Source organism: Ovis aries, chromosome 14 (assembly GCF_016772045.2).
Source record: "Ovis aries strain OAR_USU_Benz2616 breed Rambouillet chromosome 14, ARS-UI_Ramb_v3.0, whole genome shotgun sequence".
Taxonomy (NCBI): domain Eukaryota; kingdom Metazoa; phylum Chordata; class Mammalia; order Artiodactyla; family Bovidae; genus Ovis; species Ovis aries.
The window spans coordinates 52,366,616-52,387,964 of NC_056067.1; the positions used below are offsets into that span (position 1 = coordinate 52,366,616).

Sequence of the window (21,349 nt, forward strand, 5' to 3'; positions counted from 1 at the left end):
AAAAAAAAAAAGTGTAAATGAAAAGGGAAAATTATTCATTCATATAACCAGAAAGGTCAAAGACTGACTACTTTCAGGCATAGCTGGATCCAGGGGCTCAGATAGTCTCATCAGAAAGCTGGCCTGTTGCATTTCTCAGCTCTCCTGTCCTCCATGCACAGGCAGCTTCTTTTGTCTCCGGAGGCACCCAGAGTACCAGTGTTTTACCAGTTTAGCTGCTGCTGCTAAGTCGCTTCAGTCGTATCCGACTCTGTGCGACCCCATAGACGGCAGTCCACCAGGCTCCGCAGCCCTTGGGATTCTCCAGGCAAGAATACTAGAGTAGGTTGCCATTTCCTTCTCCAGTGCATAAAAGTGAAAAGTGAAGTGAAGTCGCTCAGTCGTGCCCGACTCTTAGCGACCCCATGGACTGCAGCCCACCAGGCTCCTCCGTCCATGGGATTTTCCAGGCAAGAGTACTGGAGTGGCGTGCCATTGCCTTCTCCTTTACCAGTTTAGCAACCCTCATCAAAAGAGGTGTCCCTTCCCTATTTGTTCAAGACATCTCAGGGCTAGTTCTCATTGGTCAGGAATGAGTCCCACCCCCATCCCTGAACCAATCCCTGTGGCCAGGGGACCCAATGCTCTGATTGGCCAGGACTGGGCCAGGCTCGCTCTGAACCATAAGGGCTTAGTATGGAAGAGGTTTTGTTATTATTCAGTCGCTCATTCATGTCCAACTCTTTTCAACTCCATGGACTACATACAGTACGCCAGGCTTCCCTGTCCTTCACTATCTCCTGGAGTTTGCTCAGACTCATGTCCATTGAGTCGATGATGCCATCCAACCATATTGTTCCCTGTTGCCCCCTTCTCCTCCTGTCCTCAATCTTTCCCAGCATCAGGGTCTTTTCCAATGAGTTGGCTCTTTGCATCAGGTAGCCAAAGTATTGGAGCTTCAGCTTCAGCATCAGTCCTTCCAGTGAATATTCAGGGTGGTTTCCTTTAATGGCCTTCCCTGTTGGCACTAGTGGTTAAAAATCTGCCTGTCAATGCAGCAGATGTAAGAGATGCAGGTTCAAAACCCGGGTTGGGAAGACGCTCTGGAAGAGGGCTTGGCAACCCACTCCAGTATTCTTGCCTGGAGAACCCCATGGACAGAGGAGCCTGGCAGGCTACAGTCCATAGGGTCACAAAGAGTCGGACACAACTGAAGCGACTTAGCACACATTTCCTTTAGGACAGACTGGTTAAAGGGCAGGTAAAATATAATACTTGGCATCAACTGCCTAGCTCCATCAGGAAGCCTTTGGCTCTGTGCCCCTACCTCCTAGTGGTTATGACTCTTCAGTGAAGTGTCACCTCTGAGACTCCTTGACGCTAGAAGTCAACTCCCCAGGTATGAGACTCACCCAGTCATCTGTCAACAAACACACAAGGTAGTGCTCAGCCTTATCCAAGTCCCTTTATGCATGTGACTAGGGGCATGAAATTCCAGCCTACTCGGGCTTATCTCCTGGGCTCACCCCAGCTCACAAAGAAGAGCCAGGAGACAGTTGAGCACACTCCTTGACAGGCTTGGAGAAGAGTGGGTGCTAAAGGGGGGAACTTCCTGGAGAAACTCTCCTTGGGGACTGGTTATTTTGTCCAAGGGAGGAATGGGGGAAGAGGGCAGAATTTCACAAAGCAAATCAGTAGCAAAGTTGGCACTAACCCCAGAGATCCTGGCCCTCTAGTCTGGCCCCAGATTGGGAAGAGAAGGACAGAGTTCTAGAGAGAATTTACTATGCACCTACGGTCATTCTCCTTTATCTAGGGGATACATTCCAAGACCCCAGTGGATGTGTGGATTGTACTGAACCCTACATATACAGTGTTTTGTGTTTTTTTCTATATACACATCCCTGTGACAAACTTTCATCTATAAATAAGGACAGCAAGAGAATGTCCAAATTGCCAGCATCACTACTCTTGTGTTTGGGGCCATTATTAAATAAAATGAGGGTCATTTGGACATCAGCCCCGTGACACCACTGCAATCCATCTGACAATGCAACCGGCTACTAAGTGACTCAGAGGCAGGTAGTGTATAAGCACTGGATAGAGGGATGATTTATGTTTAGGGCTCGAGACTTCATCATGCCTCTCAGAATGGTTAAAAACTGATGGATTTTTATTTCTGGAATTTTCCGTTTGATATTTTTGGACTGGGGTTGACGCGGGGTAACTGAAACTGCAGATAAGGGCGGGGGGGGGGGGGGTGACGACTGTATTTGTCCAGCTGACCTCATGCCAGGCTGAGAGATACACCATGGGAAGGTCCTAGCCTGCTACTTCCTTGCTGGGAGGCATGGGGGCAGAGAATCTCTCTATGCTCTGTGTGCTTTTCAGTGAAATGGGGATCGTGAAATCTCCCTTCGTGCGATTTTTGTGTGGAATTAACTGACAAGTGGGCATCTCTGGTGGCTCAGCTGGTAAAGAATCTGCCTGCAATGCAGGAGACCCAGGTTCAACTCCTGGGTTGGGAAGATCCCCTGGAGAAGGAAACGGCAATCCACTCCAGTATTCTCGCCCAGAGAATCCCATTGTCAGAGGAGCCTGGCGGGCTACAGTCCATGGGGTCGCAGGAGTCGGACACGACTTAGTGACTAAACCACCACCAACTGACAAGTAGCCAACTCTTTGACTTTGGATCCAGTCACTTCTTTCTTTGTGCCTCAGTTTCCTCATCACATAGGGTGCTGTGGGGGGTTATTTGAGATAATACAGCGGACTTGGATTAGCACCCGGCACATAGTCAGTGCTAAATACATTTATTAACAGTATTATTACCAAGATGTGAATGCCAGTCAGTAAGAGTCTCCACTACTTAAGATCTTGCATTTCTGGGTAGGAAAACTCAGGTGTGTGGCAGGTGGGAAGGGAGGGCAAGTCTATGGGGGTCCTCTCGGTAGGGCCCAAAGCATCAGCCCCCAGCTTATCAGCTACTTTTCCGAGGAACTTGAACCAAGTGATTTCAAGCGCTCAATGGCATCGTCTCCCTCAGCCTCCTGCTTGCCGCCCTCGCCCCTACACGCTGGGCGGCCTCACCAGCTCCCCCGGGCAGTCCAAGGAATGTGAAGAGGTAGGTGGGGGAGGGGAGGAGCGGGAGCCGCCGGGGAGAGACAAAGCGGCCGAGTCAGAGCGAGAGACACAAAGACGCGAGGAGGTTGGGAAGATAGGAGAAGTGGGACAAGGACACGGGGAGGGACTAGTCAAGTCTGGAGGCCCGATCGTAACCCAACCCCGCAGGGCCAGCCGACCGCTGGGAGCGGTCTGTGCTGCCTCCTGGCGGAAGACTGCAGTAAGGCGATGGTGCGGACCAGATGCAGGAGGAGAGGGCTGCGGGACGCAGAGAGGTCAAGAGAGACGGAGAGAGAAACCAGACACACCGAGAAACACAGGGAAGAGAAAGACACAGAGATAGAAACCCACAGAGTGACAGGGGTAGAGACAGACACAGATGCAGGGAGCGAGAGAGACAGAGCCAGAGTCCAAGGGATGAAAAAAGACAAGAACCAAGTGACACAGAGACAGTGATAGAAACACCACCAGGAAGAAAGAGACCAGGAACACCAAGCGACACAGAAACGTGAAAACTGAAAGACCCAGAGATAAACACAGGGACGGAAAAAGAGGCAGAGAGACTCACAAAGACGGAGACACTAAAAGACAGGAATCTAAAAAGACACGACGCGGCGACTCTCAAAGTCTCAGGCAGAGATTAGAAAGAGATGAGGATAGGCTGAGATGCGGACAGACCTGCCAGACAAGACAGTGAGCGCGGGGCGAGAACGGGGAAAGAGGCTAAGCGGGGAAGGGGGTGGAGTCTCGGTATGTGGGCGGGGCCCAGAGGGGCGGGTCTATAGGAAACCACGTGCCTCACGCATGTGTGTCCAGATGGCCCTATCCAATACTAAAGGGGGCGGGGCCGAGGCCTGAGCAAACTGAACTCCTGAGGGGCAGGGCCGACTACGGGGAGAACGAATGGGCAGGGCCATGCCTGAGGACGGGACTTCGTGGAAGCGGAGACAGTCGGAAGCGCTGTACTTGCCCTATTAGACAGGGGGCGGGGCTCGAGGGCAATTTAGGTGTGTAAAGGGGCGTGGCTATAGCACTAAGGGGCGGGGTTTGCCTGGAGAGGGCAAGGAGAGAATTCTGGGGCATGGAGGCCGGCGATCAGAGTCCTGGGAGGCAGCGGGTGTAGAATCCTGGGAAGGGGAGGGAGAGGAATGCTGGGGGTGCGGGGCAAGCGTAGAATCCTGGGCAGAGACAGACATGGAATCCCAGGAGGGGGCGGGGTCTGACCTGCCTGAGGGGGCGTGGCCGGAGCCAGATCGGCTAGGCGAGGAGGGGAGAAAGGGGGTGGGTCCTGTGACGTCAGTTAGTTCGAAGCCAGAAAGAATCTAAGGGCCAGGGTCGCTGAGCCCGAGAACCGGACCTCGACAGCAGAGCCGAGAGCCGAGCGCCGCGGGAACCGGCCGGGAGCCGGAGCCACTCAGGCACCTGCTCGTCTGCCCAGTCGATTGGCGCACGCAGAGTGGCCCTCAGGCCCCTGCCCGGGCCCAGTCCCTCCCCGGGCCCCCCATGGCCCGGGCCGCAGCCCTCCGGCCGTTGAGATTGTCGCCGCCGAAGCTGCCGCTACTGCCGTTGCTGCTGCTCCTGGTCCGGGAAACCGGTGAGAGAACGCAGACGCCTCCCCGCCGCGCGCGAAACCATCCTTTTCCCTACCCCCAGAAGGGTCGCGATGATAAGGCGAGACTACCCCCATCTCTCCTCTCAGAGTTGGGAGTCTGAGGCCCGGGGAGAATTGAGGGCAGGGAGCCAGATGTCTTCATAGGGGCGAGCGGGGAGCTCGGACTTTGGGCCCCTTACAGGGCCAAGAATGATAATTCGGACGGCCTGGGGAAGGGCTTAAGGGCTCCAACCCCGGGCCCCAGGGTGCTGAAGGCTCTGACTCCTGGGCCCGGAAAACAAGGAACTCCTGGGCCCCAGAAGAAATAGGGGCTGAGGGCTCTATCTCGGGTCCCAAGGAGAATGAAGGCTAGGGGCGCCTTCTATCGGGGTCCTGGTAGAATTGGGGTCAGGAAGGGCTCGAACTTGTGGGTTCCAGATTGTGAGCAGGGTTCTCTGTCTGTCTCTAGGGTCCCAGACAGAACTGGGGGGAGAAGAGGCCAAAAGGCCCTGTCTCCTGGGCTCCAGGTTTAACTGTGGGCAATGGAATGTCCTGGAATTCAGATATAAATGTGGGCAGGAACTCTGTCTCTTAGGTTCTAGATATAATGAAGAGCCAGAGGCCCTGTCTGAAAGCTGGAGGCTCGGTCGGCCTGTGTCCCGCGTAGACTAAGGAGGCAGAGTCCCGCCATCTGGGACTTTTCCCGTTCCTTGTGAGCGATCGGCGGGGACATCCCTGGGGAAGTTTTCCGGGTTTCACTTTAGTCGAGCCGGGGCAGGGCGGGGGCGGGAGCTCTCCACGGTCCCCGTTCCGGATTCCCGGTTTCGGGGGACTTCTCTCCTCTCGTCGCGCCTTTGTCCTCAGAGCCGCAGCGGGAGGTGGACGTGAGGAGACGCCGCCCTAATCCGCCGTCTCTCCCTCCGCTGTGCCCACTTCCCCGCCCCCCTCCCCGACTCCTGTTTGCCCCACCTCCCCTGGGGGAAGGGTGCATCCCCAGGAGTGGGAGGGGCTGCGAGGAAACAGGTGAGGGAGGCTCTCGCCCTTCCCCTTTGCAGGTGACCCGGTTGTTTATTCCCAGCTAGAAACTCTTGGAGTTTCACAAACGTTTGCCAGAAAGTGCGAGGGAGCTCCTGGGAGCCCTAGATCTTTTTTCCCCCCAGCCTGTCTCGGAATGGTCTCCCAGTTTGAACCCAGAGCAGGGGCACTGACTTTTCCTTCCGCCTGTTTCTCCCTCTGCGTCAGAAACAGTGAGATAAAATCAGAGCCTGCCACCTCTGGCAGAATGCTCAGAATCCTCCCCACCTTGGGCCAGGCGTTGACTTCGTGATCTTGCAGAAGGCTCTCAATCGCCCTAAGGGACAGGTCCAGTTCCTGTTCCCATTCGACAGATGAGGAAACAGAGGCTTAGAAAGGACAAGCCACTTTCCCAGCATCCTCAGCCAGTTTGCAGACTTCAGAGTCTTTCTTGGCTCTGCCCTACCTGGTGGGCTCCAGAAAGTGCCTCTGAGTCTCCATTCCCTTCTTTGGAAAACTGAGATAACAGTTCCATCCCAGCAGGGACACTGGGGTGGAGGGGGGGGCAGGTTCAGAGACCCCACTGATCCCCGGAGGAAGCTCTTAGCACCTGAGGAGGAGAGCGTCCCCCTTCCCCACACTCCATCCTTGAGCCTTTGTGTCCTGCTCTCTCTCATCTCTGCCTTTTTCCTTCCCTCCTTCCCTTCCTCCTCTTTTCTGTCTCTCCCTCCCCTCCTTCCCTCACTTTCTCTCCCCCTCTTCCTCTCTCCATTTCTCACCCTCTCCCTGTCTGCTCCTCTGGCTCTCTAATCTCTCTCCAAGCTCTTTCTCTCCTCCTTTTTCACCCTCTCTCTCCCTCTCCTTTCCATCCATCTCTGTTTCCCTGCCCCTGGCTCCTCTAACTTCCCCCTCCTTGGCCTCCGAGGAATGAGGGTGCACCACCTGGGCTTCTTGCCGGGCCGGCCCCCCTCCCCAGTCCTCCCGGGCTTTCACTGCTCATCCATGTCAGCCAGGCAGCCCCACGTAGCAGAGGGGGATGGGAGGAGAGGGGACTGCCGGCCTGCTGTCTCTTCTCATTAGGGAAGGAGAACTGGACAGGGGAGAAGTAGAGGTGGGTCTGCTCACATCCTGCGGGGCAGTAGAGGGGCAAGAGGAATTCAGGGAGAGGCTGGAGATACACACATGGGGACAGAAGCCAATAGAGGGAGGGTGTCAAACAAATTTAGGGACGGTGTCAGAGACACACATAGAAATGGAACGGAGAGATGGAGGATGAAATCCAGCCACAGGGATGGGGGCAGAGAAAGAGGGGGGCAGGGGAAAGGGAGCTGGGAAGACATCTTGAGAAAGGCAGGAACAGCATAAAAAGACAGGTTTTGTGACAGTTGGGTGGGGGCCTAAAAGACCCCAGCCAGTCAGTGATGGTGATGCGATGACCCAGGGTGGTCAGGGCACAGGCCAACCTCAAGGCCTCAGTATGTGGGGGCCACGAGCGGTGGTAGACACGGGAGGGACAGGGAGTTGGGCAGGCTGGCTAGCTCCCCCGCCCCCACCAGGGACGCTGTTACATTTTTAATGTCCCAACGATGCTGAGAAATGGAGCAAGAGGAGGAGGAGGAGAAAAGCGGACCCAGCAAGATGGCCCAGCGGAGAGAAAGTATGTCAGGGGTGTGGAGAAACATGCAGAGATGGTGAGACCCAGGAGGCAAAGGGCCAGAGCCACGGAGAATCAGAGATCCTGAGAGACAGAGACCAGAAACCTGGAGAGATTAGAGACCCCAGGAATCGGTGCCGGGAGCTAGATCCCAGACACAAGGAGACCCCCAGCCCCAGAAGATCCAGACCTCAGAGGTCGGAGTACAGAAGAAAGAGGATATGCACAGATAGGGTCTCTTGGGCCTGGTGAAAATGACCTGAAATTGATTGTGGTCATGGAGGCACAAATGTAGGAATTTACTAACAGTCATTGAACGAGACACTGCATGGGCGAATCATATGGTATGGGAACTGTATCTCAATAAAACTTTCAGAGAGAGACGGATGGACAGACATAGAGAGCAGAGACTAGGAACTCCTGGGAGACACAGAGGGGCAGACTGGGAACCCTGAGAACCGGAGACAGAGACACAAGAGGTCAGAGACAGGACCTGTGAGAGGAGGGCCAGAGTCTCAGAGACAGCAGTGTTTTGGTGTAAACTTGTCCTGGGCAGAACGGTGGGCTGGGGTTCTGTCTGAGGGGCTCAGCCAGGAAGAACAGTCCTAGAGATTCACCCCCAGAAGCATCAGACTCCACAGGGGAGACCTTCAGTAGGGGTGGAGTCCCTGCAGAAAGGCAGAAAATCACAGACCAGGGAGGGGAATGATGACCATCCCCCGAGCTGAGTGATGACCACCATCAGAGAGGTGGGCTGGGGGAGGCAGGTGAAGAAGTGCAGACCCAGACAGACAGCCCGATATCTTGGCTGCTTCTGCTCAACAACACCCGCCGCCCCCCCAACCCACGCAACCAAACCGGCTCCTGGATGTCCGCTGTGGGGGTGGGCACCATGATTAATGCAATTAATTAATTAAGGAGGTAGCTAAGGCAGCAGCTGAGGCCAGCACTCCAAGCACGCTGGCCTTCAAGGGCCAGCTGGCGTCCGCCACACCCTGTGGTCAGAGGGCAGGTCATGATACCTTGTAGGTCTGGAGAGGGTGAGCCAAGCCGGGAGGAGCCAGCCAGGCAGGCAGGAACCTAGGAGTCCAGGCCCCCAGCCCCTTCCTCTCAGCCCTGATTTCCCCTCCCCAGATCTCAGGGTCTCAGGCTCTGGGTCTCTGTCCCCACCCGCCCAAAGGATTCCCCTGGGCTCACACAATGCCCTGGGCTGCCCCTGCCCTGCCACCACAGGAAGCCTGGCATGCCAGGCCGCAGGCAGGGGAAGTGTGTCTGGGGACCCAGGTGACACCCCATGAAGCTGTCACCAGCCTGGCTCGCTGAGGAAAGCTGAGGGCGGCTTGTGTTCCCACGGCCACACCCTCCCCCACTGTGCTGCTGACCATGTTCTGGCCAAGGCCAGGGCACAGGCTCCCGCCCAACAGTGTCCTGGACACTAGGGCCTGAACTCCAGGCCAACCTTCCTCCTGGCTTCATTTCTCCCGCCTCTGCCTGAAACGCAAAACATCTGGGCATCAGCCAATACACCTTGTTCCCCTCACCACCCACCCCTGCCCCACAGCTGGTCAGCCTCCGTGTCCCAACCATTCCAACTTCTGAATGTGTTTCCAATCCAGTTCATCCTCCATCCCCATAGCCCTGGCCCCTGAAGCCTGGCCCCAGTCCATTCTGAGGGTTCTTTCTAAAGCACAAATCTAACCCTGTCCCTCCCCCTGCCTGTAACTCTCTATGGCTCCCTAGTGCCCCTAAGAAAAAGCCCAAACTCTGACTCAGCCTCAGCCTCTGTCATCTAATGCACTGTTGCTTCCCCATCTCCACCTCATTCATTCACTCAGCACATCTCTGGACATCTTACAGTGTGCCAGGTACTCTTCTAGGCTCTGGGAATACAGCAGGAACCAAGGCTCAGACGGCAGAGAATCTGCCTGCCAATGCAGGAGATCCGGGTTTGATCCCTGAGTCAGGAAGATCCCCTGGAGAAGGGAATGGCTACCCACTCCAGTATTCTTGCCTGGAGAATTCCATGGACAGAGGAGCCTGGCAGGCTACAGTCCATGGGATCACAAAGAGTCGGACATGACTGAAGGACTAACACTTTCAAGACAAAGATCCCTGCCCCCAGAACTAATGTTCTAGCGGGAAGGGAATTTCTGTTCTCATCATTAGGGTGGTCAGGGAACGCCCCAGAGCAAAGATCTGAAGGGAGCAAGGGAGGGGAAAGTATTCCAGGATGAGAGGACAGCAAGTGCAAAGGCCCTGAGGTGGGACTTGCCTGGCATGCCTGAGAAATGGTGAGGAGGATGCCATGTCTGGAGCAGGGTGAGCCAAGGGGAGAGGGTGAGAGGTGAGGTCAGAAAGAGGACGTGCACAGGTCACACAGGACCTTGTGGGCTGCTGTAAAGACTTGAGCTTTTTTTGTTTTCTGAGTGAGGAGAGAGCCATAGAAGACCCTTCTCTGCATGTGGGAACTGCAGGGGGCACCTGCAGCCCTCCATGGCAAGGGAGGGGGTGTGTGTGGGATGACCTAGGGGAGAGATGCCACTGGCTTAGACCAGGATACGGGTAATACAGGAGTCAGACCTGGTCCACTTGAAGATATATTTTAAAGAAGAAGCTGATGGGATTTCCTGATGGATTGCAATGGGGGTTGAGAGAGAAAAAGTGGAGTCAGATATGACTCCCAAGCTTCCATCCTAAACCTTTTACTGAGGTGGAAAGAACTAAAAGATGGGCCGTTAACCATACGGGGGCTGAACCATGCTATTCATTCATTCAAAATGAGACGTTTAGAATGGGGATCGTGGAGCCTTGGAATTTTAGAACCTCCTTCATTTCACATGTATGGAGCATCTACCAGGAGCAGGTCTCTGGTGCAGGTCTTGAGGGTACCCCTGTGAACAAGACCAGGCAAAGAATTCCTGCCCTCCAGGAGCTCAGGAGGGTCATGAGAACCTGGTGTGTGAGATGAGGAGATGGGTGCAGGGTGAGGGGATGCTGAGGGCCAGCTAGTCAGAAAGAGGAAGGGTGTATGGCCATCCAGGACAGTATTGGTGATAAAAGAAATTTCCTGAGAAGCTTGCCCCACAGGAAGCTAAAAGTGGGTTTTTTTATTTAATTAGTTAATTCATTTATTTCAGGCTTGCCAACCAGAGATTGAACCCCTGCCCTCAGCAGTGAAACCACAGAGTCCTAACCACTAAGCTGCCAAGAAATCCCCAAAATTGTTTTTTTTTTTTCCTTTTTTTTAATCTTCTGAAGCTACCAGGGCCACTCAAGTTGCAGGAGGACAGCCTCCCTCAGAAGAGAGGTGTGAACCCCAGGCCACGACAGTGAAAGCCCGAGTCCTAACTACTGGGCAACCAGGGAACTCCCCAGAAGACAGGCAACTGGCAGCCACAGGATTTCCTTAGGACAAGAAATCTGAGTCCCCAAAGGGACCCAGTGACCCAGAGCGAGGTGTAGGGCTCCATGGGCTGGAGCTTGGCTCCCTTGGGAAGGGTCTCCTCCTCCAGGAAGCCCTCCTGCCCTTCCCCTCAGCTGGGTCAGGCCCCTGCTTTAGGTCCTCCCCCCCACCCCCAGCCCTGCCCCCCGACCCGACTGTCTGTGCAACCTCTCCCCTCTCCTGGAATGTCAACTCCTAGAGGACTTGTCCTGACACATCTGTGAAATGTACAGCCAGAACAGATCTTGATATTTATTCAACAGGTTTTTTTTTGTTGTTTTTTTCCCCAACAGTATTGATTGAGCACCTACTATAACCACTCCCTGGTGTGGGCTCTAGGGATACAGTAAGCAACAAGATAGACAAATTCCCGTCCTCAGGGACTGACTCTCTAGTACCTGGGGTCACCGTGTTGAGCAACTATTTGTTGCCCACTGGTTGGCATAGGTTGGAAAAGGATGGCTGGCAGGAAGGTTCTACCACTCAAGCCCTTGAAGTTCTCAATCTTTGCTTTAGTCAAGTTCTTCTCCAAGTGAAGAACCCTCAATGGTTCCCACTTACCTCAAGCAGAAAACTTAAACCCTCATCCCCACCCTACGTCTCTTCTGCGGCTCACACTGGCCTGGGTGTTTTTCCCTGACTGAGTTCCCATCCCTCCACACCCAGCTCAAAAGGGTCAGAGGCTGTGGGAACTCTTATCCCATCCTTAGCGCCTTTGGGGGCCACGCAGGGTCCTGTCACCTTGAGGCAAGGGGGTGACCCTGCCTCAGCTCCACCCAACTGCTGCCCCCAGGGTCTCATATCCTGATTTTTGTCTGGATTTGACCTCCAGACCTTTCTGTGCTGCTAGGTCACTTCAGAAACTAGGCTACCTGAGCCAAAAGTAACTGAGGGAGCTGGACTTGGCCGGTAGCATGTGGCTGTCTGCCCCGCTTGACTCACCTGCTGTGCCTGCCCTCTGAGAAACCTACGGGAGAAAATCATGCCATGGCCTCGTCGCCAGGGACCCTCCAGGGTTGCTCAAACATTCCCATTTTACAGATGGAGGAGATCAGGCTCAAAACAAAGTCACCCGGGGACTCCCCTGGTGGCCCAGTGGCTGGGAGACTCCATGCTGCCAACGCACAGGGCCCCGGTCTGATCCCTGGTCAGGGAACTAGATCCCGCATGCCGCAGCTGGGTTGCCACGCCATAGCTAAAGATCCCGCATGGCACAGTGAAGATGGAAGATCCCACATGCTGAAACCAGGACCTGGTGCAGCCAAATAAATAACTATTAAAAAAAAAACCCTCACCCATCTAAAAGGGCACAGAGCCAGCAGGAAGCCCCCAGCCATCTGCTCCAGGGTCCCACACATGACACTCTGCAGTGTGGTCCCTCCAGAGGGGAGGATGCCCATATCTCAAGGTGGCCCCCCCCCCGGGTTTGAGTTGCAAGATACATGTAGGGATTCCACGAGGTGATGTGTGTGTCACATGGCTCTCACTGATGGCTTCTTTTGAGCAGGGCCTACAGTGGGTCCTGCCTGAAGGACTGCCTTCTTTGGGGGACCCTCTCACTAGGGTCACTGTTAATGTTCCCTGGATTCCTGTGGGAGGCCAGCCGCTGCACACATGCCTCCCCTCACATCTCGGTCTTGCCTCACACCTTGCCTCAGAGCTGGTGTCAAGGGCTACTTGTAATTATACGTAGCTGGTTATGTTTATTTACCAAGCACTGATCTTGCGCTTCCTGGGGCCCTGTGTGCTAAGTGCTCAACAAACATCCTTTAATCCTTAAACAGCAACTCCTAGGAGGTGGGCACCATTATTACCCTCCTCTTTACTCTGATGCTGGGAGGGTTTGTGGGCAGGAGGAGAAGGGGACGACAGAGGGTGAGATGGCTGGATGGCATCACTGACTAGATGGACGTGAGTTTGAGTGAACTCCAGGAGTTGGTGATGGACAGGGAGGCCTGGTGTGCTGCAGTTCGTGGGGTCACAAAGAGTTGGACACGACTGAGCGACTGAACTGAACTGAACTGAACTTACAGCTGAGGAAACTGGGGCACAGAGAGGTTAAACGACTTGTCCAATGTCACATAGCCAGTACGTGGCAGAGCTAGGATTCGAAGGCACACAGTCTGTGCTCTCAGTCCCCATGATTTACTGCCTTGCACAGTAAAAAAAAAAAAATTCATCTTAAAAAAATTATTAATGCATTCATTTGGCTGCGTTGGGTCATAGGGTTAGAGTCAGGGATGTGGCATGTGGGATCCAGTTCCCTGGAAAGGGATTAAACCTGGGCCCCTGCATTGAGAACATGAAGTCTTAGCCACTAGACCACCAGTGGAAGTTTCTGGAGAAACATTTATTTTTATGTTCATTTTTTTTAAAAGCCAGAAAACAAATGATGAGCTGAGAAATAAAAGACATATATTTAGACAAAAACTGGCATGGAAATATTCACAGTAGCTTTGTTCATAATCACCGAAAGGTGAATACAACTCAGTTGTCCATCAGCTGCTAAATGAATAAACAAAATGTGGTCAGTCTGTACAGTGGAATATTACTGAGCCGTAAAAAGGAACCAAGGCACTGATCCATGTTACTGCCTGAGTACACCTTGAAAACATTGCCGAGTGAAAGAAAGTAAACACAAAAGGCCACATATTTTATGATTTGATTTATGTGATATGCCCAGAAGAGACAAATCTCTAGACAAAAAATAGATTACTGATTGTTAGTGACTGGGGGATGCGAGGTGCAATTGACTGTATAATGGGTACATGGGTTTCTTTGGGGCATTATAACAATGTCCTAAACTTGATTATGGCAATGGATACACAACTCCTGTGAATATATGAAAAGCCACTGACTCGTACGTTTTTAATGGATAAATGGGAATTAATCTCACTAAGGCTGTTAATAGAAAAAAAACAGGCTCAGAGGGTTGTAGGTTTTATAGAAACATGAGAAAAAGGATTATTAACTGTGCAGGAAAAAAATGAAATACATACCCTTAAAATTTTTTTGAATTTCTTTTGGCGTAGATTTGAGTTTTTGTTACTTTTGGAAAATTCTTTTTTCCCTCCAAACATTTGACAACGAAAAGTTTCCAACATACACATGTAAGTTGGAAGAAAGGCCCAGCAGCCTCCCTCATCTCTGCCTCTAGACATTTCAGAGTGCATTGCAGATATGACATTTCCACCTTTTATTTTCCCCTTCTTTTTTCTTCTTTCTGGCTGTGCTGGGCGGCTTGTGGAATCTTAGTTCCCTAACCAGGGGTTGAACCTGGGCCCTCAGACGTGAGAGAGCATAGTCTTAACCAGTGGATCGCCAGGAAATTCTCATCCACCCTTTATCGTCTAAGAAAAAGAAATACTACATGAAAGAGAACCAACAAGGACTCACTGCATAGCACAGAGAACTATACTCAATGTTTGTTAAACCTATAAGGAAAAGAATCTGAAGACAATTCTGAATGGCCGTGCTATACACCTGAAACTGACCCATTGTAAATCAGTTATAGGCCTTCCCCGGTGGTCCAGCGGTTAAGAATCCGCCTGCCAGGGAGAAAGCTTCGCTCCTTTTTGCCTGGCGGCAGCCATCAGGATAAATCGAAATGGGTGCGGACGAGTACATCCAGGAGCTTTGGAGGAAGAAGCAGTCAGACGTGATGCGCTTCCTAGCCCGGGTGCGCAGCTGGCGGCTGGCGGTACCACCCGCTCTTCCACGATGCACCATGCCCCCCTCGCCGCATCTCCCCCACCCCCCCCGCCGGATGAGGCACGCAGGCTGGGATACAAGGCCAAGCAAGGTTATGTCATATATCGGATTCGTGTGCGCCACGGTGGCTACAAACGCCCATTTCCTAAGGGTGCCACTTTCAGCAAGCCTGTCTACCAAGGTGTCAACCAGCTCAAGTTTGCTGGAAGCCTTCCGTCGGTTGCGGAGGAGCGCACTGGATGCCCCTGTGGGGCCCTGAGGGTCCTGAATTCCTACTGGGTTGGTGAAGATTCTACATACCAATTCTTTGAGGTTATCCTCATTGATCCATTCCATAAAGCTATCAGAAGAAACCCTGACCCCCAGTGGATCACTAAACCAGTCCGCAGGCATGGGGAGATGCGGGTGCTGACGTCTGCAGGCAGAAAGAGCCGCAGGCCAGGCAAGGGCTACAAGTTCCACCACGCTATTGGTGGCCCTCACTGTGCAGCTTGGAGAAGGCACAGTACTCTCCAACTCCACCGCTACCGCTAATATAAGTAATGTTAGTCAAGTTCTTACCTAATAAATAATTTAGGACGTTCTTGTCTGGTTAAAAGTGTTTTTTAATTTGTTAAAACTAGTTGTCTGCAGATTGCTTCATTGAATGCATTGTCAAATTATAAAAGTTAGGGACTTCCGTAGTGGTCCAGTGATTAAGACCCTGTGCTGCTACGCGTTTGATCCCTCGTCGGTCTGGAACTAAGATCCCACATGCTAAGACCTGGCACAGCCAAAGAAAAATTATGGAAGTCAGAGTGCGGTGATGCTTGAAGACTTTAAGTGACGGTGTAACCCGTTTCTAATAAGGGGAATGCCTTTGTTTTTGCTTTCTTAGGGAGTTGATATGTCCATGTTTAACATGCTGTTTGGGCAATAAGTGTAAAGTTCTATAAAAGAGGAGTGCAGAAATTTAACCCTGTAAATTTGTTGATGTATGTGATGAGACCTGCAGCTTTACTGGGGTGATGCAATGCTCTGCAGTTCTATGGAGTTTGGCAGCTACAACGTTTTAAGTTGGATATTCCTTGGAATTGTGAAGGGTGTCCTGATCCTTTCTCAAGATCATATGCAGAAAAATAAAGTTGACTAGGGTCTATGTTTTAGGCTTAATCTGATACTACATTTATGTAACTGCCGCTTCTGAAAGGCGAAAAGTAATGCCACCATTTTTAAGAGAATTGAATAGACCTGTTGCAAGCGGGTTCTCACAAATGAATCAAATCCTGGTTTACCAAAATTAAATTGCCTTGGCCTCCGTGGTACCACCGAAGTTCACATAAAGCTCCTGGTTCAGACTCTGGTAGCTGTAGAATACTGAACTTTATGCAAAATGGTTGTATTGACACTGTTGGTGATTAAAACTAATGGAAATTGAACATTAGATAAGTGAGAGGGAGTTATTAGCCCTGAGGTTTTAGGAGGATTTAGGATTGGGAGGTTGATGTTCATCAGATCCCTTTCAAATGTAGGACGATAGGAAAAACTTACCAAAAATTAAATGTTTTATCTGCAGTATTAGTTTGTGACCATCATGAACCACCTTAGGGGTTAAAAGTATCATTGCTAAGTGTAATCAGTGTTCTCTAGGGTCAAGTCACTCCATTCTTAAAACGCTACTGAGGACTTCCCTTGGGGGTCCAGTGGCTAAGACTCTGTGCTCCCAATGCAGTGGGCCCAAGTTCAATCCCTGGTCAGGGAACTAGATGCCGCATGCTGCAATGAAGATCAAAGATCCTGCGTGCTGCAACTAAGACCTGGCAAAATAAATAAACAAATATATATATATATATATATATATATATATATATATATATATTTTTTTTTTTTTTTTAAGGCTACTGAGAAAAGTCATGTAGTTGGTGTCACTACAAGTTCAATTGGCTTCTGACTTTGTGCTGTCTACAGTTGTCCCCATCCCTGCTCAAACCACCCTCAAGAGCCTCACAGTTCCAGACTTGCAGGCCACCAGTTGTGGCTGGGCTCACCGCCTCATTCTGCTCGTTGCATTGTGTCTTCCTGTAGACTAGACTTCTGTTTCCCAGGGTGTATTTGAGTGTAGAAAATACGGAAGACGAATTGCCCCAGTTCTTGGTTTGCTATCTTAATAGGGAGTTTAATTTTGAAATCTAATTACTGATTTTCTTGAACCAATTTTTCTTGTTGTTGTGTTTTTTTTTCCCAAGGGTTTTTTAAAAGGCCCACTTAAGTGATTTCCAGAAAACAGGCTTGCAAAACCTTTTGAGAGCCAAATTCCTTCCTACTCAAAAAATCTTAAACCATATTATTCTGTGTGTAGATGTTGTTCAACTATATAATAATGGAATAAATGTCTATTAAACTAAAAAAAAAAAAAAAAAGAATCTGCCTGCCAATGCGGGGGACACAGGGTTCGATCCCTGCTCTGGGAAGATTCCACACGCTGCAGAGCAACTAAGCCCAAGCACCACAACTACTTAAGCACAGACAAAAATTAAATAAATAAATTTAAAAAATAAATTAATCAACTATACTTCAATAAGATAGGGAATTCCCTGGCAGTCCAGTGGTTAGGACTCGGCACTCTCAATGCCGAGCCTGGGTTCTATCCCAGGTAGGGGAACTAAGACGCTAAAAGCTGTGCAGTGAAAAATGAAATAAAATAGGATATCTTTAAAGATTTTTGATTTAAGGAATACTTTGTGGTTATTCAGTTGCTAAGTCATGTCCCACTCTTTCCCACCCCGTGGACTATAGCACGCCAGGCGCCTCCGTCCTCCACTATCTCCCAGAATTTGGTCAAATTCATGTCCATTGAATCAGTGATGCTACCTAACCATCTCATCCTTTGCCGCCCCCTTCTCCTTTTGCTTTCAGTCTTGCCCAGCATCAGGGTCTTTCCCAGTGAGTCAGCTCTTCACATCAGGTAGCCAAAAAGTATTGGAGCTTCAGCTTCAGCATCAGTCCTTCCAATGAATATGCAGATTTGATTTTCTTTTTAAGATTGACTGGTTTGATCTCCTTGCTGTCCGAAGGACTCTCAAGGGTATTTTCGAGGACCACAATTCAAAAGCATCAATTCTTTGGCACTCAGCTTTCTTTACGCTCCAACTCTCACATCCATACATGACTACTGGAAAAACCATAGCTTTGACTCTCTACAGATCTTTACTGGCAAAGTGATGTCTCTGAAGATTAATATGCTATCTAGGTTTGTCATATCTTTCTTTCCAAGGAGCAAGCGTCTTTTAATTTCGTGGCTACATGAATACTGCTGCTGCTAAGTCGCTTTAGTCGTGTTCGACTCTGTGCGACCTCATATACGGCAGCCCACCAGGCTCTCCCGTTCCTGGGATTCTCCAGGCAAGAACACTGGAGTGGGTTGCCATTTCCTTCTCCAATGCATGAAAGTGAAAAGTGAAAGGGAAATCGCTCAGTCCTGTCTGACTCTTAGTGACCCCATGGACTGCAGACTATCAGGCTCCTCCATCCATGGGATTTTCCAGGCAAGAGTACTGGAGTGGGGTGCCATTGCCTTCTCCGACATGAATAATACATAATCTCAATTTATTCATCACACCTAAGACAATGAGCAGTAATTCCATAATGCTATGACAGCTAGCCCAGAACCCAAATGGCCCTAGTTTTCCTCGAACTGTCTTAGCTGGCTGGCCTTTTGGGAACTGGGACAGGGTGAAGATGCCTGCATTACCCTGAGGTCTGCATTTCCGTGATGGGGTGGGGGTGGGGGTGGGGGGTGGGGCCCTCCCATGATGGCTCTGCCTGGCCCAGGGATTTCTAGGCCCTTCCCCGACCCGTCTCTCTCTCCTCTCCCCAGGAGCCCAGGATGTGCGAGTTCAGGTCGCTGCTGAGGTTCGGGGCAACTTGGGGGACACGGTAGAGCTCCCGTGCCACCTGCTGCCTTCAGCGCCTGAAATCCGAGTGTCCCAGGTGACGTGGCTGCGCCTGGACGAGCCCGAAGGCAAACAGAACGTGGCCATCTTCCACCCCCTGTATGGTCGCAGCTTCCCCAGCCCGAAGCCCGGCAAGGAGCGGCTGTCCTTCGTCAATACCGCGCTGAGCGCAGGGGCCGGGCAAGGCACGGAGCTGGAGGTGCGGGACGCCACGCTGTCCCTGCGGGGGCTGACGGTGGAGGACGAAGGCAACTACACTTGCGAGTTTGCCACCTTCCCCAAGGGCACCAGTCGGGGAGTCACCTGGCTCAGAGTCTTAGGTGAGCAGGGTAGGGGGGGCGGGGGCTGCGGCGAAGTGAGAGGGGGAGGGGTGCAACGCGCAAGCACCCACCACGGGCATGTTTCTGGGCTTTAGCTGGGAAATCGACCTACCTTGTCTGCGGTCATCCGTCAGCCGGCAGTGATTCATTAAGCACCTGCTATTTGCCCCCGGTAGCTTTTCAGGGAGGAGATACAGCCGGCAAGAAGCATTCAGAAGTTTGAGCCCGTACTCTGTGGCAAACACTGTGCCACTCTCTAGGGATGAAGCCGTAAGGAGAACAGAAGTCCCCGTTATCCTGGAGCTTAGACTCCAATTAAGGGAGTAGATAATATAAATAACAAGAAAAAGAGTGAGCTGGGCAGTTGTAGGCACTTTTGGAGGAGAATAGGTTACCATTTTAGTAAGGGAGGTCTGGTGCTATTTGAACCCAAACTAGGAGGGTTTGAGGGAGTCCTGCTGGTCCACGGAGGAGAGTTTCAGGCAGCAGGAACAGCAAGTGCAAAGGCTCTGGGGCAGGGCACACCTGGAAGGTCTGAGGAAAAGCCAGGAAGTCAGTATGGCTGGAGATGAGTGAATGGGGGGCCAGGGAGAGGCAAGGTCAAGGCAGTGATGGGGGAGCACAGATCACAGATGACCTCACGGACCATGAGAAGATGTTGGCTTTTGCCTTGAGAGAACAACAGCTACAGGAGATCCTGAGTAGGGGAGGAAGTGTCACTTGGGTTTTCACAGGCTATGTGGGCAGTGAGGATGGAGGCTCAGAAAGGCGGCGAGGGCATAAGTCCAGGAGACAGGTGATGGCAGTTAGACCAAAGGGGAGGCAGTGGAGGTAGCCAGATGTCATTGTCTTATGGAAATATTTTAGAGGTCAAGCCAGAGAATAATCAAATTAGCAAACAAAAGGAGCACCAGGATGTTGTAATACTCAGAGTAAGGCCCCAGTGGACTCACGTAGAGAGAATGGTCAGTGAAAGCCTCTTAGTCAAATCCCGACGTGTAAGCAGGAGGCACCCTCAGGGAGAAGAATAAAGGCCCAGCAGAGGGAACGGGACAGTCTAGGCAAAGGCTGGGATAAGAGAAACGGACTGGCACATTCTTGGAACAGACAGGAGGCTAGTGGCAAGGGCTTGAGTGAGCCTCAACGAGGCGAGGAACCAACAGGGCCAGCTTACACGAACCTTATAGACAAGAGGCCAGGTGGCTGGAATTCATCTGTTGTTTTTTTTTTTCCCCCGTGCTGAGCAGCTTGGAGAATCTCAGTTTCCCAACCAGGGATTGAACCCACACCCTTGGCGGTGAAAGCATGGAGTTCTAATCACTGGTGGACCACCAGAGAATTCCCTTCATCTGAAATGTTATTTGGAGCCATAAGATGGTTTCAAATCATAAGAACACCCTGACCAGGGTCTTGAAATTCTCTTTTTTTAAAAAAGGAGGGGTCACTGGCAGGACTTCCCTGGCGGTCTCGTGGTTAAGAATCCACCTGCCAGTGCAGGGGACATGAGTTCAATCCCTGGTCCTGGAAGATCCCACATGCTGTGGAGCAACCTAGCCCATGCACCCCAACTACTGAGCCCGTGCTCTACGATAAGAGAAGCCACCACCACGAGAGGCCTGTGCACTGCAACCAAGCGTGGTCCCCACTCAACGCAGTTAGAGAGAACCCGCCTGCAGCAACAAAGACCCAGAGCAGCCAAAGATAAATAAAAGGAAAAAAAAAAAGATCAGCTTGCTGCCAGGGTCAGGGAGGGGTGGTGGGCATGGGGCGTCAGAAGAGTAGGCAAAGGCAGAAGGAAGCAAGGAGACAGGTGAGAGGAGGCGTTGGTTTGGAAGAGGGAAGAAGCAGGGAGGAGTGGGGAAAGGAGTGGAATAAACAGAGAAGTGAAATAGTCACCCTTCTGGGAGGTGTAGTGGGTGCTTGTCCGTGAACCAAGGGATGAGGAGGAGGAGGAAGAACTCCCAGCCTTCCGGCTCCAACAGGAAGTGACCAGCATGACCACTTAGCGAACTGTGGAAGAGTCAGGGAAGGCATCTTTTCAAACGTTGCTATTTCTTGCTAAATCTTGGCGATCCCCTGGGGTCCCACCTTCCTCCAGCAACTCCGAAGAAGCCACATCACTCTGGATACGTCCCCCCCACCCGCTCTGAGCTCCAGAGAGTTGGAGAAGTGTACGCTGCAATGTCCCTCAGTACACACTTCCCTTCCCAAGGAACCCTGAGACCACAGTTGTTTCACACAGTAACCCACTCTCCTCCCCGTCTTTCTCAAAGGCCTCTCTTTGTCTGCCATCATTTGTTCTATTAAGTAGAGATCACTTACTACCAGGCACCAGGTGCCTATCAAAGCACAGAGCAGAATAGTGAAACCGCTACTTTCTTGGGGAGTCCAACTTCAGGGAAGTTTCTATGAGAAAGTGAGTCCGGCATCTGGAAAAGGAGGAGGAGCAAGACAAGAAGAGAAGATGCCAGAACATTCCAGGCAGTGCAAGTCACTAAAGACCCCGCAGTGGGCAGGAGCAGGGACCAGGGACAGGTAGTGATGCAGGTCAGAACTTGAGGGGACTGTCTGGTTGTGAGCACA

The 21,349-nt window shown here is 51.7% G+C and overlaps 1 protein-coding gene and 1 pseudogene across 3 annotated transcripts in view; both read left to right on the forward strand.

Annotated features, from left to right (window-relative positions):
• Positions 1-4,400: 4,400 nt before the first annotated feature.
• The window catches only part of NECTIN2 (nectin cell adhesion molecule 2), a 32,760-nt gene continuing 15,811 nt past the window's right edge, over positions 4,401-21,349 (forward strand). For all 3 annotated transcript variants that reach the window (XM_027978457.3, XM_027978456.3, XM_042232160.2), the window contains exons 1-2: positions 4,401-4,696; positions 18,371-18,766. In XM_027978457.3, the coding sequence (XP_027834258.2) occupies positions 4,606-4,696; positions 18,371-18,766 (487 nt within the window). In that variant the 5' untranslated portion in view covers positions 4,401-4,605. The remainder of the gene's footprint in view (positions 4,697-18,370; positions 18,767-21,349) is intronic.
• On the forward strand, positions 4,613-15,812 carry LOC132657699 (large ribosomal subunit protein eL15-like; annotated as a pseudogene).